Raw genomic sequence first — 15,668 nt, 5'->3', positions numbered from 1 at the left:
CCAAAATTGTGAAATTGCATTGAGAACTCTAATTTGGTCCGATTTCATGGGAGGGGTTGTGAGGTAACATTTGGACATACTAGTCCGTGTTAAGTATTAGCAAAATGTTTTCTGTTTTTACATTTTTTTATTGGAGTTCAATTTGCCAGCATATAGCATAACACCTAGTGCTCATCCCGCCAAGTGCCCCCATCAGGGGCCATCACCCAGTCGCCCCAACCGCCCGCCCACCTCCCCTTCCACTACCCCTTGTTCAGTTCCCAGAGTTCGGTGTGTCTCCTGTTTTGTCACCCTCACTGATATTTTCCTTCATTTTCCCCTTTCCCTTTATTGCCTTCACTAGTTTTTATATTCCCCAAATGAATGAGACCATATCAAGTTTGTCCTTTTCCGATGGACTCATTTCACTCAGCATAAGTCCCTCCAGGTGCATCCACGTCGGAGCTAATGGTGGGTATTTGTCGTTTCTCACGGCTGAGTTATATTCCGTTGTAGCCGTGGACCACATCTTCTTTATCCATTCATCTCTCGAAGGACTCCGAGACTCCTTCCACAGTTTGGCTATTGTGGACATTGCTGCCATAAACATCGGGGTGCAGGTGTCCCCGCATTTCACCGCATCTTTAGCTTTGGGGTATAACCCCAGCAGTGCCATTGCTGGCCCGGAGGAAAGATCTGTTCTTAACTCTTTGAGGAACCTCCACACAGTTTTCCGGAGTGGCTGCACCTGTTCACATTCCCACCTACAGTGCAAGAGGGTTCCCCCTTGTCCGCGTCCTCTCCAACATTTGTTGTTTCCTGTCTCGTGACTTTTCCCCATTCCCGCAGGTGTGAGGTGGTATCTCCTGGGGGTTTGGATCTGTAGTTTCCTGATGGCCAGCGATGTGGGGCATGTTCTCATGTGCTTGTTGGCCGTGTCTCTGTCTTCCCCTGTGAGATTTCTGTTTGGATCTTTTTCCGTTTCACGATCGGATTGTTTGTTTCTCTGCTCTTGAGTTGAGTATGTTCTTTATAGATCTTGGACACTAGCCCTTTGACTGAGCGGTCGTCTGCAAATATCTTCTCCCGTTCTGTAGGTTGTCTTTTACTTTTGTGGACTGTTGTTTGCTGCGCAGGAGCTTTCGATCTGGCTGAAGTCCCAATAATTCCTTGTTGCTTTTGTTTCTCTTGCCTTGGCGGACGTATCTTGCGAGATGTTGCTGTGGCCAAGTTGAAAAACGGTGTTGCCTCTGTTCGCCTCTCGGATTTGGATGGATTCTTGTCTCACATTTAGATCGTTCATGCTTTTTGAGTTTTTCCCTGTGTGTCGTGTCAGAGAATGGTCTAGCTTCCTTCTTCTGCATGTGGATGTCCAGTGTTCCCAGCACCCTTTATGGAAGACACTGTCTTTATCCAGGGATAGTCTTTCCAGCTTTCGCGAATATTAGTTGACCATAAAGTTGAGGGTCCACTTCTGGATGCGCTACTCGGTTCCATTGATCTATGGGTCTGTGTTTGTGCTACTACCACACTGTCTCGATGGCCACGGCTTTGTAGTACAACCTGGAATCGGGCCTCGTGATGCCCCCAGCTGTGGCCTTCGTTTTGAATAGTCCCCTGGCTCTTTGGGGTCTTTTCCGGTTCCACACTAGAATCTTAAGATGGTTTGTTCCAACTCTCTGAAGAAAGTCCCCGGTATTTTGTTAGGGATTGCGTGAAATGTGTAAATTGCCCTGGGTAGCATGGACATTTTCACAATATTAATTCTTCCTCTCCATGAGCATGGAACCTTTTTCCTTCTCTTGATGCCTTCCTCGATTTCTTTCAGGAACGTTCTGTGGTGTTTAGGGTACAGATCCTTTACCTCTTTGGTTAGGTTTATTCCCGGGTAGCTTATGCTTTTGGGTGCAGTTGTAAATGGGATTGACTCCTTAATTTTCGAGGCTCTTCTAACAACAACCTGTCAGTCAACAGCTCTTTCTATGTCCATTTATTTACCAGGAGCTGCTGTGATAACAACCGAACCTGAATATAGCAGACAACCTGGGTACATCTGCCCAGGAGCACGGCGAAAGCTCTTTGCAATCCGCAGAAACAGAAGAGTTCAGCCAACAGACGACAGGCCGGAGGGTAACATGAAAATTGATTCATTAAATAATAGCCTCAAGAAATCTTGTCCTAGGGGCACCTGGGTGTTTCTGTCAGCTAAGTCTCTGCCTCCTGGGTTTCAGCTCCGGTCATGACCTCAAGGTTATCAGATTCACCCATATTCAGCATGGAGCCTGCTTCGTATTCTCTCTTCCTTTCCCTCTGCCCCTCTCCTCCTTACACTTGCTCTTTTGCTCTCTCCACACACGCAAAACAGAATCATTATTCAGTTTTGCTCGGGGTGCCATCGTAGAGACAGACCTCCTAAGCCGTATTCTTTATGTTTCATGTGTCCACATCTTAACTTGAAAGGTCAGTCATTAGTTTGTGGCCAAAATTGTGAAATCGCATTGAGAACTCTAATTTGGTCAGATTTCATGGGAGGGGTTGTGAGGTAACATTTGGACATACTAGTCCGTGTTAAGTATTAGCAAAATGTTTTCTGTTTTTACATTTTTTTATTGGAGCTCAAATTGCCAGCATATAGCATAACACCCAGTGCTCATCCCGCCAAGTGCGCCCATCAGTGCCCATCACCCAGTCGCCCCAACCGCCCGCCCACCTCTCCTTCCACTACCCCTTGTTCACTTCCCAGAGTTCGGTGTGTCTCCTGTTTTGTCACCCTCACTGATATTTTCCTTCATTTTCCCCATTCCCTTTATTGCATTTCACTAGTTTTTATATTCCCCAAATGAATGAGACCATATCAAGTTTGTCCTTTTCCGATGGACTTATTTCAATCAGCATAAGTCCCTCCAGGTGCATCCACGTCGGAGCTAATGGTGGGTATTTGTCGTTTCTCATGGCTGAGTAATATTCCGTTGTAGCCGTGGACCACATCAACTTTATCCATTCATCTCTCGATGGACCCCGAGGCTCCTTCCACAGTTTGGCTATTGTGGACATTGCTGCCATAAACTTCGGGGTGCAGGTGTCCCCGCATTTCACCGCATCTTCAGCTTTGGGGTGAATCCCCAGCAGTGCCATTGCTGGGCTGGAGGGAAGATCTGTTCTTAACTCTTTGAGGAACCTCCACACAGTTTTCCGGAGTGGCTGCACCTGTTCACATTCCCACCTACAGTGCAAGAGGGTTCCCCTTTGTCCGCGTCCTCTCCAACATTTCTTGTTTCCTGTCTCGTGACTTTTCCCCATTCCCGCCGGTGTGAAGTGGTATCTCATGGGGGTTTGGATCTGTAGTTTCCTGATGGCCAGTGATGCGGGCCATGTTCTCATGTGCTTGTTGGCCGTGTCTCTGTCTTCCCCTGTGGGATTTCTGTTCGGGTCTTCTGCCCGTTTCATGATCAGATTGTTTGTTTCTTTGCTCTTGAGTTGAGTATGTTCTTTAGAGATCTTGGACACTAGCCCTTTGTCTGAGCGGTCGTTTCCAAATATCTTCTCCCGTTCTGTAGGTTGTCTTTAACTTTTGTGGACTGTTTCTTTTCCTGCGCAGGAGCTTTCGATCTGGCTGAAGTCCCAATAATTCCTCGTTGCTTTTGTTTCTCTTGCCTTGGCAGACGTATTTTGCGAGATGTTGCTGTGGCCAAGTTGAAAAACGGTGTTGCCTCTGTTCACCTTTCGGATTTGGATGGATTCTTGTCTCACATTTAGATCTTTCATCCTTTTTGAGTTTTTCCCTGTGTGTGGTGTCAGAGAATGGTCTAGCTTCCGTCTTCTGCATGTGGATGTCCAGTGTTCCCAGCACCCTTTATTGAAGAGACTGTCTTTTTCCAGGGATAGTCTTTCCTGCTTTCTCGAATAGAGTTGACCATAAAGTTGAGGGTCGACTTCTGGATTCGCTATTCGGTTCCATTGAGCTAAGGGTCTGTTTTTGTGCCACTACCACACTGTCTTGATAGCCACGGCTTTGTAGTACAACCTGAAATCGGGCCTTGTGATGCCCCCAGCTGTGGCCTTCGTTTTGAATAGTCCCCTGGCTCTTTGGGGTCTTTTCAGTATCCACACTAGCATCTTATTTTTTTTTATTTTTATTTACTAATGATAGTCACACAGAGAGAGAGAATGGGGCAGAGACATAGGCAGAGGGACAAGCAGGCTCCATGCACCGGGAGCCCGACGTGGGATTCGATCCCAGATCTCCAGGATCGCGCCCTGGGCCAAAGGCAGCCACTAAACCGCTGCGCCACCCAGGGATCCCCCACACTAGAATCTTAAGATGGTTTGTTCTAACTCTCTGAAGAAAGTCCCCAGTATTTTGATAGGGATTGCGTGAAATATATAAATTGCCCTGGGTAGCATGGACATTTTCACAATATTAATTCTTCCTCTCCATGAGCATGGAACCTTTTTCCTTCTCTTGATGCCTTCCTCGATTTCTTTCAGGAACGTTCTGTGGTGTTTAGGGTACAGATCCTTTACCTCTTTGGTTAGGTTTATTCCCGGGTAGCTTATGTTTTTGGGTGCAGTTGTAAATGGGATTGACTCCTTAATTTTCGAGGCTCTTCTAACAACAACCTGTCAGTCAACAGCTCTTTCTATGTCCATTTATTTCCCAGGAGCTGGAGTGATAACAACCGAACCTGAATCTCGAAGAAACCCTTGGTACACCTGCCCTGGAGCATGGCCAAAAATGTTTTCCATCCTCCGTATCAGAAGAGTTCAGCCAACAGACGACAGGCCGGAGGGTAACATGAAAATTGATTCATTAAATAATAGCCTCAAGAAATCTTGTCCTAGGGGCACCTGGGTGTTTCTGTCAGCTAAGTCTCTGCCTCTGGGGTTTCAGCTCTGGTCATGACCTCAAGGTCATCAGATTCACCCATATTCAGCATGGAGCCTGCTTCGTATTCTCTCTTCCTTTCCCTCTGCCCCTCTCCTCCTTACACTTGCTCTTTTGCTCTCTCCACACACGCAAAACAGAATCATTATTCAGTTTTGCTCGGGGTGCCATCATAGAGACAGACCTCCTAAGCCGTATTCTTTATGTTTCATGTGTCCACATCTTAACTTGAAAGGTCAGTCATTAGTTTGTGGCCAAAATTGTGAAATTGCATTGAGAACTCTAATTTGGTCCGATTTCATGGGAGGGGTTGTGAGGTAACATTTGGACATACTAGTCCGTGTTAAGTATTAGCAAAATGTTTTCTGTTTTTACATTTTTTTATTGGAGTTCAATTTGCCAGCATATAGCATAACACCTAGTGCTCATCCCGCCAAGTGCCCCCATCAGGGGCCATCACCCAGTCGCCCCAACCGCCCGCCCACCTCCCCTTCCACTACCCCTTGTTCAGTTCCCAGAGTTCGGTGTGTCTCCTGTTTTGTCACCCTCACTGATATTTTCCTTCATTTTCCCCTTTCCCTTTATTGCCTTCACTAGTTTTTATATTCCCCAAATGAATGAGACCATATCAAGTTTGTCCTTTTCCGATGGACTCATTTCACTCAGCATAAGTCCCTCCAGGTGCATCCACGTCGGAGCTAATGGTGGGTATTTGTCGTTTCTCACGGCTGAGTTATATTCCGTTGTAGCCGTGGACCACATCTTCTTTATCCATTCATCTCTCGAAGGACTCCGAGACTCCTTCCACAGTTTGGCTATTGTGGACATTGCTGCCATAAACATCGGGGTGCAGGTGTCCCCGCATTTCACCGCATCTTTAGCTTTGGGGTATAACCCCAGCAGTGCCATTGCTGGCCCGGAGGAAAGATCTGTTCTTAACTCTTTGAGGAACCTCCACACAGTTTTCCGGAGTGGCTGCACCTGTTCACATTCCCACCTACAGTGCAAGAGGGTTCCCCCTTGTCCGCGTCCTCTCCAACATTTGTTGTTTCCTGTCTCGTGACTTTTCCCCATTCCCGCAGGTGTGAGGTGGTATCTCCTGGGGGTTTGGATCTGTAGTTTCCTGATGGCCAGCGATGTGGGGCATGTTCTCATGTGCTTGTTGGCCGTGTCTCTGTCTTCCCCTGTGAGATTTCTGTTTGGATCTTTTTCCGTTTCACGATCGGATTGTTTGTTTCTCTGCTCTTGAGTTGAGTATGTTCTTTATAGATCTTGGACACTAGCCCTTTGACTGAGCGGTCGTCTGCAAATATCTTCTCCCGTTCTGTAGGTTGTCTTTTACTTTTGTGGACTGTTGTTTGCTGCGCAGGAGCTTTCGATCTGGCTGAAGTCCCAATAATTCCTTGTTGCTTTTGTTTCTCTTGCCTTGGCGGACGTATCTTGCGAGATGTTGCTGTGGCCAAGTTGAAAAACGGTGTTGCCTCTGTTCGCCTCTCGGATTTGGATGGATTCTTGTCTCACATTTAGATCGTTCATGCTTTTTGAGTTTTTCCCTGTGTGTCGTGTCAGAGAATGGTCTAGCTTCCTTCTTCTGCATGTGGATGTCCAGTGTTCCCAGCACCCTTTATGGAAGACACTGTCTTTATCCAGGGATAGTCTTTCCAGCTTTCGCGAATATTAGTTGACCATAAAGTTGAGGGTCCACTTCTGGATGCGCTACTCGGTTCCATTGATCTATGGGTCTGTGTTTGTGCTACTACCACACTGTCTCGATGGCCACGGCTTTGTAGTACAACCTGGAATCGGGCCTCGTGATGCCCCCAGCTGTGGCCTTCGTTTTGAATAGTCCCCTGGCTCTTTGGGGTCTTTTCCGGTTCCACACTAGAATCTTAAGATGGTTTGTTCCAACTCTCTGAAGAAAGTCCCCGGTATTTTGTTAGGGATTGCGTGAAATGTGTAAATTGCCCTGGGTAGCATGGACATTTTCACAATATTAATTCTTCCTCTCCATGAGCATGGAACCTTTTTCCTTCTCTTGATGCCTTCCTCGATTTCTTTCAGGAACGTTCTGTGGTGTTTAGGGTACAGATCCTTTACCTCTTTGGTTAGGTTTATTCCCGGGTAGCTTATGCTTTTGGGTGCAGTTGTAAATGGGATTGACTCCTTAATTTTCGAGGCTCTTCTAACAACAACCTGTCAGTCAACAGCTCTTTCTATGTCCATTTATTTACCAGGAGCTGCTGTGATAACAACCGAACCTGAATATAGCAGACAACCTGGGTACATCTGCCCAGGAGCACGGCGAAAGCTCTTTGCAATCCGCAGAAACAGAAGAGTTCAGCCAACAGACGACAGGCCGGAGGGTAACATGAAAATTGATTCATTAAATAATAGCCTCAAGAAATCTTGTCCTAGGGGCACCTGGGTGTTTCTGTCAGCTAAGTCTCTGCCTCCTGGGTTTCAGCTCCGGTCATGACCTCAAGGTTATCAGATTCACCCATATTCAGCATGGAGCCTGCTTCGTATTCTCTCTTCCTTTCCCTCTGCCCCTCTCCTCCTTACACTTGCTCTTTTGCTCTCTCCACACACGCAAAACAGAATCATTATTCAGTTTTGCTCGGGGTGCCATCATAGAGACAGACCTCCTAAGCCGTATTCTTTATGTTTCATGTGTCCACATCTTAACTTGAAAGGTCAGTCATTAGTTTGTGGCCAAAATTGTGAAATCGCATTGAGAACTCTAATTTGGTCAGATTTCATGGGAGGGGTTGTGAGGTAACATTTGGACATACTAGTCCGTGTTAAGTATTAGCAAAATGTTTTCTGTTTTTACATTTTTTTATTGGAGCTCAAATTGCCAGCATATAGCATAACACCCAGTGCTCATCCCGCCAAGTGCGCCCATCAGTGCCCATCACCCAGTCGCCCCAACCGCCCGCCCACCTCCCCTTCCACTACCCCTTGTTCACTTCCCAGAGTTCGGTGTGTCTCCTGTTTTGTCACCCTCACTGATATTTTCCTTCATTTTCCCCATTCCCTTTATTGCATTTCACTAGTTTTTATATTCCCCAAATGAATGAGACCATATCAAGTTTGTCCTTTTCCGATGGACTTATTTCAATCAGCATAAGTCCCTCCAGGTGCATCCACGTCGGAGCAAATGGTGGGTATTCGTCGTTTCTCATGGCTGAGTAATATTCCGTTGTAGCCGTGGACCACATCAACTTTATCCATTCATCTCTCGATGGACCCCGAGGCTCCTTCCACAGTTTGGCTATTGTGGACATTGCTGCCATAAACTTCGGGGTGCAGGTGTCCCCGCATTTCACCGCATCTTCAGCTTTGGGGTGAATCCCCAGCAGTGCCATTGCTGGGCTGGAGGGAAGATCTGTTCTTAACTCTTTGAGGAACCTCCACACAGTTTTCCGGAGTGGCTGCACCTGTTCACATTCCCACCTACAGTGCAAGAGGGTTCCCCTTTGTCCGCGTCCTCTCCAACATTTCTTGTTTCCTGTCTCGTGACTTTTCCCCATTCCCGCCGGTGTGAAGTGGTATCTCATGGGGGTTTGGATCTGTAGTTTCCTGATGGCCAGTGATGCGGGCCATGTTCTCATGTGCTTGTTGGCCGTGTCTCTGTCTTCCCCTGTGGGATTTCTGTTCGGGTCTTCTGCCCGTTTCATGATCAGATTGTTTGTTTCTTTGCTCTTGAGTTGAGTATGTTCTTTAGAGATCTTGGACACTAGCCCTTTGTCTGAGCGGTCGTTTGCAAATATCTTCTCCCGTTCTGTAGGTTTTCTTTAACTTTTGTGGACTGTTTCTTTTCCTGCGCAGGAGCTTTCGATCTGGCTGAAGTCCCAATAATTCCTCATTGCTTTTGTTTCTCTTGCCTTGGCAGACGTATTTTGCGAGATGTTGCTGTGGCCAAGTTGAAAAACGGTGTTGCCTCTGTTCGCCTTTCGGATTTGGATGGATTCTTGTCTCACATTTAGATCTTCCATCCTTTTTGAGTTTTTCCCTGTGTGTGGTGTCAGAGAATGGTCTAGCTTCCGTCTTCTGCATGTGGATGTCCAGTGTTCCCAGCACCCTTTATTGAAGAGACTGTCTTTTTCCAGGGATAGTCTTTCCTGCTTTCTCGAATAGAGTTGACCATAAAGTTGAGGGTCGACTTCTGGATTCGCTATTCGGTTCCATTGAGCTATGGGTCTGTTTTTGTGCCACTACCACACTGTCTTGATAGCCACGGCTTTGTAGTACAACCTGAAATCGGGCCTTGTGATGCCCCCAGCTGTGGCCTTCGTTTTGAATAGTCCCCTGGCTCTTTGGGGTCTTTTCAGTATCCACACTAGCATCTTATTTTTTTTTATTTTTATTTATTAATGATAGTCACACAGAGAGAGAGAATGGGGCAGAGACATAGGCAGAGGGACAAGCAGGCTCCATGCACCGGGAGCCCGACGTGGGATTCGATCCCAGATCTCCAGGATCGCGCCCTGGGCCAAAGGCAGCCACTAAACCGCTGCGCCACCCAGGGATCCCCCACACTAGAATCTTAAGATGGTTTGTTCTAACTCTCTGAAGAAAGTCCCCAGTATTTTGATAGGGATTGCGTGAAATATATAAATTGCCCTGGGTAGCATGGACATTTTCACAATATTAATTCTTCCTCTCCATGAGCATGGAACCTTTTTCCTTCTCTTGATGCCTTCCTCGATTTCTTTCAGGAACGTTCTGTGGTGTTTAGGGTACAGATCCTTTACCTCTTTGGTTAGGTTTATTCCCGGGTAGCTTATGTTTTTGGGTGCAGTTGTAAATGGGATTGACTCCTTAATTTTCGAGGCTCTTCTAACAACAACCTGTCAGTCAACAGCTCTTTCTATGTCCATTTATTTCCCAGGAGCTGGAGTGATAACAACCGAACCTGAATCTCGAAGAAACCCTTGGTACACCTGCCCTGGAGCATGGCCAAAAATGTTTTCCATCCTCCGTATCAGAAGAGTTCAGCCAACAGACGACAGGCCGGAGGGTAACATGAAAATTGATTCATTAAATAATAGCCTCAAGAAATCTTGTCCTAGGGGCACCTGGGTGTTTCTGTCAGCTAAGTCTCTGCCTCCGGGGTTTCAGCTCTGGTCATGACCTCAAGGTCATCAGATTCACCCATATTCAGCATGGAGCCTGCTTCGTATTCTCTCTTCCTTTCCCTCTGCCCCTCTCCTCCTTACACTTGCTCTTTTGCTCTCTCCACACACGCAAAACAGAATCATTATTCAGTTTTGCTCGGGGTGCCATCGTAGAGACAGACCTCCTAAGCCGTATTCTTTATGTTTCATGTGTCCACATCTTAACTTGAAAGGTCAGTCATTAGTTTGTGGCCAAAATTGTGAAATCGCATTGAGAACTCTAATTTTGTCCGATTTCATAGGAGGGGTTTTGAAGCTAACATTTGGACATACTAGTCCGTGTTAAGTATTACCAAAATGTTTTCTGTTTTTACATTTTTTTATTGTAGTTCTATTTGCCAGCATATAGCATAACACCCAGTGCTCATCCCGCCAAGTGCCCCCATCAGTGGCCATCACCCGGTCGCCCCAACCGCCCGCCCACCTCCCCTTCCACTACCCCTTGTTCAGTTCCCAGAGTTCGGTGTGTGTCCTGTTTTGTCACCCTCACTGATATTTTCCTTCATCTTCCCCATTCCCTTTAGTGCCTTTCACTAGTTTTTATATTCCCCAAATGAATGAGACCATATCAAGTTTGTCCTTTTCCGATGGACTCATTTCACTCAGCATAAGTCCCTCTAGGTGCGTCCACGTCAGAGCAAATGGTGGGTATTTGTCGTTTCTCACGGCTGAGTAATATTCCGTTGTAGCCGTGGACCACATCTTCTTTATCCATTCATCTCTCGATGGACCCCGAGGCTCCTTCCACAGTTTGGCTATTGTGGACATTGCTGCCATAAACATCGGGGTGCAGGTGTCCCCGCGTTTCACCGCATCTGCAGCTTTGGGGTATATCCCAGCAGTGCAATTGCTGGGCCGGAGGGAAGATCTGTTCTTAACTCTTTGGGGAACCTCCACACAGTTTTCCGGAGTGGCTGCACCAGTTCACATTCCCACCTACAGTGCAAGAGGGTTCCCCTTTGTCCGCGTCCTCTCCAACATTTGTTGTTTCCTGTCTTGTGACTTTTCCCCATTCCTGCCGGTGTGAGGTGGTATTTCATGGGGATGTGGATCTGTAGTTCCCTGATGGTCAGCTTGCGGGCCATGTTCTCATGTGCTTGTTGGCCATGTCTCTGTCTTCCCCTGTGAGATTTCTGTTTGGGTCTTTTGCCCGTTTCACGATCGGATTGTTTGTTTCTCTGCTCTTGAGTTGAGTATGTTCTTTATAGACCTTGGACACCAGCCCTTTGACTGAGCGGTCGTTTGCAAGTATCTTCTCCCGTTCTGCAGGTTGTCTTTTACTTTTGTGGACTGTTTCTTTTGCTGCGCAGGAGCTTTCGATCTGGCTGAAGTCCCAATAATTCCTTGTTGCTTTTGTTTCTCTTGCCTTGGCGGACGTATCTTGCGGGATGTTGCTGTGGCCAAGTTGAAAAACGGTGTTGCCTCTGTTCACCTCTCGGATTTGGATGGATTCTTGTCTCACATTTAGATCGTTCATCCTTTTTGAGTTTTTCCCTGTGTGTGGTGTCAGAGAATGGTCTAGGTTCCTTCTTCTGCATGTGGATGTCCAATGTTCCCAGCTCCATTTTTTGAGGAGACTCTCTTTTTTCCCGGGATAGTCTTTCCTGGTTTCTCGAATATTAGTTGACCATAAAGTTCAGGGTCCACTTCTGGATTCGCTATTCGGTTCCATTGATTCATGGGTCTGTTTTTGTGCCACTACCACACTGTCTTTTCGGCCTTGGGTTTGTAGTACAACCTGAAATCGGGCCTTGTGTTGCCCCCAGCTGTGGTCTTCGTTTTTAATCGTTCCCTGGCTAATTGGGGTCTTTTCCATTTCCAGAGAAATCTAAAGATGGTTTGTTCCCACTCTCTGAAGAAAGTCTGTGGTATTTTCATAGGGATTGCATTAAATGTGTATATGGCCCTGTGTAGCACCGACCTTTTCACAATATTAATTCTTCCAACCCATGATCACTGAATATTTTTCTGCCTCTTTGTGCCTTCTTGAGTTTCTTTCAATGTGTTCTCTAGTTTTTTTTTTTTTTTTTTTTTTTTGTTATCTAGTTTTTAGGCTCCAGATCCTTTACGTCTTTGGTTAGGTTTATTCCTAGGTATGTTATGCTTTTGGGTACAATTATAAATCGGATTGACTGTAATTTCTTTTTCTTCAGTCTTATTGTTAGTGTCACATGCCTGGTTGTTGATGTGCAGAATCCTTTTCTGCACGAAAGAATGACCTTTGATATTTTGGAGTTTAAATTTGAGGATTCCAGTGTTCAGTGTTAGGAGAAAGTCCACCAGTGTAGCTGATGCAGTAAGTTCACAATCTCATGTAGGCAACTGCCACCTTTGGATGGCCTGCCCCAGGCTAATTGCCAACTAAGCAGAGTTCATTTTTGCCTGCGTTCTTCCATGAGAATACAACTAGAACGAGTTCTGATGTGGCGGGAGGCTAAACTCCATATCTTCCCATCTTGGGTTTTCGGGGGGGACTCATTACCAAGAGGATATCATCAAAAGAAAAAATTTATAAAGGTTTGCAGTGCACATCACACCGAAGAAATAAAAAACAAAGAGGAACTCAAAGCAGCAGCTTAAAACTGTGAGCTTTATAGCATCTTCAGCAAAGAACAATAATACATTTGTAGAAAAAATGATAGCCTAAAGAAAAGCAGTTTTAGGCTATCAAGGGCGGCAAACTGGAAAGGTAAATTTATGGGAAGACATTAACACTAAGATTTGTTTCTGGATTCCTCTTCCCAAAAACATATATAAATATATATTTTGGGGTGGCATATCTCGGCTTCCTTCACAAGGCTTTATACCTGGCTCTAGGGAATCCCTGCTGAGCCAAGCTCTGGTTATTAGTATTTGAGTTAAATTACAGTTATAGGTGGAATGGGTTTATGAGTCATTTCATTAGAATGTTTTCAAAAGATGTGCCCTTAGTCTCTTCTTTGACCAAAAGTGTGTGCAGAAGCCCCATCCTCTAAGGGATTGTACAGAATGTCTGAAGCTGTATAGAGTTGGGGTGTTTTTCCCCCCTCCTGAGGAAAGCAAGATTACTCTTTAACAGTTAAAAGCGTTGTTCCTATTAGGGATAATGTAACACCACGTCATCCTTCCTATATAGTACAATCATTATGCATACACTATAAAAACAGACTGCATGGTGACTAATTTTCAAATAAACCCATAGACTAAATCACAGCATATATAAATCATTTCTATCTCAACTGCTCACTTAAACCTGAACAAATTTTCTGGAAGCATGTTAATTTTCCTATGATACTCCTTAATATTTCTTGCAGAGCTGGTTTGGTGGTCACATATTCTTGCAGTTTCTGCCTATCTTGGAAGCTCTTTATCTCTCCTTCTATTCTGAATGAGAGCCTTGCTGGATAGAGTTTTCTTGCCTGCATGTTCTTCTCATCTAGGACCCTGAATCAATCCCGCCAGCCCTTTCTGGCCTCCCAGGTCTCTGAGGAGAGGTCTGCTATTAATGTAACAATTCTCCCCATATTCGTTAAGAATCTGCTGCCTCTATCTACTTTACAGATTTTCTCTTTTTCTATAGAATTTGCAAGTTTCACTATTAAGTGTTGAGGTGTTGAACGGTTTTTATTGATTTGGGGGGAGGACCACTCTATCTCCTGGGTCTGAGAGCCTATTCCCCTCCTGAATTAGGGAAGCTCTCAGCTTGGATTTGTTTAAATATGCTTTCTGGCCCTCTGTCCTTCTGGGTGCTCTCTGGAACCCCAGTGATACGTAATTCTTCCTTCTGAAGCTGTCATGTATTTCCCTTAACCTTTCCTCGTGGTCCTTTCATTGTTTTTCTCTGTTTTCCTCAGCTTCCTTCCTTGCCATCAAGGAGTCTTCTGTGTTGCTCATTCTTTCTTCCAGCACCTTATGCCTTGCCATTAGGACCCCCAATTTGGATTGCACCTCATTTAATTGATTTTTAACTTCAGCCTGATGAGATCTTAATTCTGCAGTTGTGAAGCCTCCACCCGCCCCGGGGGGAGGCAGGACCTCGGCCGTGTCCCCCGGGCCCTGGGCTCTGGGGCCTGTGCTGCCTGCACCGCGCTCCCGGGGCCATGGCGGGCGCCCGAAGGCAGCAGGTGCAGCGCCCCGCCCGCCCGGAGCCCCCGCCTGCCCCCCTGCTTCTCCCTGAGGCCCCGCCGCCTGCGGCTCCAGCGCTGTCCCGAGCTGGGCCCGCGGGCCTGGGGCGCTCTGCCCCGGGCGTGCCTCGTCTGCTAGTGACCCCAGGAACCTGGGGGCTCCGCCGCCCCTCCTGGGGTTCAGCCCGACACCCCTCCTCTCCGGGGCTGGGCTCTAGGGGCGCCCAGGCTTTCCCGCCAGGCTGGAGCCATCTCCTCTGGCCTGCAGCTCCCCACCCCCCCCACCTGCCCCCAGGCTTCTTCCTTCCTTTCCCTTTCCCCCTTCCTGTCTTGCCTTGTTAGAAGCCCTGCCCCCCCCCTTCTTTCTTTCTTTGTATCCACTTTCACCTTCTACCTTGTTAGAAGGGATCCTTGGCGGATCAGGTGAGTTGAGGACTCTACTCTCTGGCCTTCTTCCCCCTGTTGTCTTCTTTTTGTTTTAAAGCCCTTTCTGCGGGTCCCTGGGTGGCTCAGCTGTTTGGCGCCTGCGTTTGGCCCAGGGCGTGATCCTGGAGTATCAGGATGGAGTCCCACGTTGGGCTCCAGGCATGGAGCTTGCTTCTCCCTCCTCCTGTGTCTCTGCCTCTCTCTCTCTCTCTCTCTCTCTCTGTAGGTCTATCATAAATAAATAAATCTTTAAAAAAAAAAAAAGCACTTTGCACATGATGTACCAGTGTGTTGTGGTCCCTGTAAGGGCTCCGTTTCCATTTCCATGTATGTTTATGAGTGAGTTCTGCAATTTTGGGTTTAGCTCCACTGACAGCAGGAGAGGAGTTACTATTCCAGCAGCATCGTTTTCAACTCATGAATGAAATGGAAAGTCATTTCCCTGTCTGTCTGGAACTTGTAATTACCTGATTATTTAATTAGTTTCCTTTGTATTTATTTCATTTTGCATGACTCTATTATGGTCCTGTCTTTCTTTATGGTAGTGCATTTTCAGGATATCCTATGCGTCAAAAAAAGTTTAAAAAATCATTATTCTAGTTTGCTTGTGTCCCATTCATAGGTCAAAAGTTCTAAGCCATATTCCTACTGTTCTGTGTGAATATTTTAATTTAGAAGGTGAGGCATCACTTGGTGGCCAGAATAGTAAAAATGTTTTTTCCAATCAAGTTAAGTTAATTTTTCAAGATTTAATTAGATAATTAACCAATCAATTTATTAAATTGAGGGAGAGAAAGAGAAAGGGATAGAGGGAGAAAACGTGAGCGGGCTGAGGGTTAGGAGGAGGAGTAGGCTCCCCATGTGGAGGGACCCCAACATGTAGCTGAACCCCGACCATGGGATTAGGTCCTGACCCCAGGGCGTACAATTAAGTGACTGATACCACTGGCACCCTACAACTCAAATGTGATTATGGTTAATGATTCTTAGAGTAAAGCTAATATTTGGACATTAATCTATAGCTCAACTTTAACAAAAATAAATCTTCTATTGTTTTTATTCGATAGATGTTATTACCTAGTAAAAACTGATCTT

At 46.2% G+C, this 15,668-nt stretch overlaps 2 protein-coding genes across 2 annotated transcripts in view; one reads left to right on the top strand and one right to left on the bottom strand.

Annotated features, from left to right (window-relative positions):
- LOC140597372 (uncharacterized) overlaps positions 1 to 15,668 on the bottom strand; it is a 340,786-nt gene that overhangs the window by 158,402 nt on the left and 166,716 nt on the right. The window lies entirely within an intron of this gene.
- Positions 1 to 15,668, top strand: part of LOC140597362 (uncharacterized) — a 37,672-nt gene that overhangs the window by 18,558 nt on the left and 3,446 nt on the right. The window contains exons 8-11 of the mRNA XM_072745618.1: positions 1,981 to 2,109; positions 4,641 to 4,769; positions 7,099 to 7,227; positions 9,759 to 9,887. Coding sequence (XP_072601719.1) covers positions 1,981 to 2,109; positions 4,641 to 4,769; positions 7,099 to 7,227; positions 9,759 to 9,887 — 516 coding nt within the window. The remainder of the gene's footprint in view (positions 1 to 1,980; positions 2,110 to 4,640; positions 4,770 to 7,098; positions 7,228 to 9,758; positions 9,888 to 15,668) is intronic.

The sequence above is a fragment of the Vulpes vulpes genome, unplaced genomic scaffold, assembly GCF_048418805.1.
Source record: "Vulpes vulpes isolate BD-2025 unplaced genomic scaffold, VulVul3 u000000698, whole genome shotgun sequence".
Lineage (NCBI taxonomy): Eukaryota > Metazoa > Chordata > Mammalia > Carnivora > Canidae > Vulpes > Vulpes vulpes.
The sequence above is the reverse complement of the archived record's forward strand: the minus strand, read 5'-3'. Positions and strand labels throughout refer to the sequence as shown.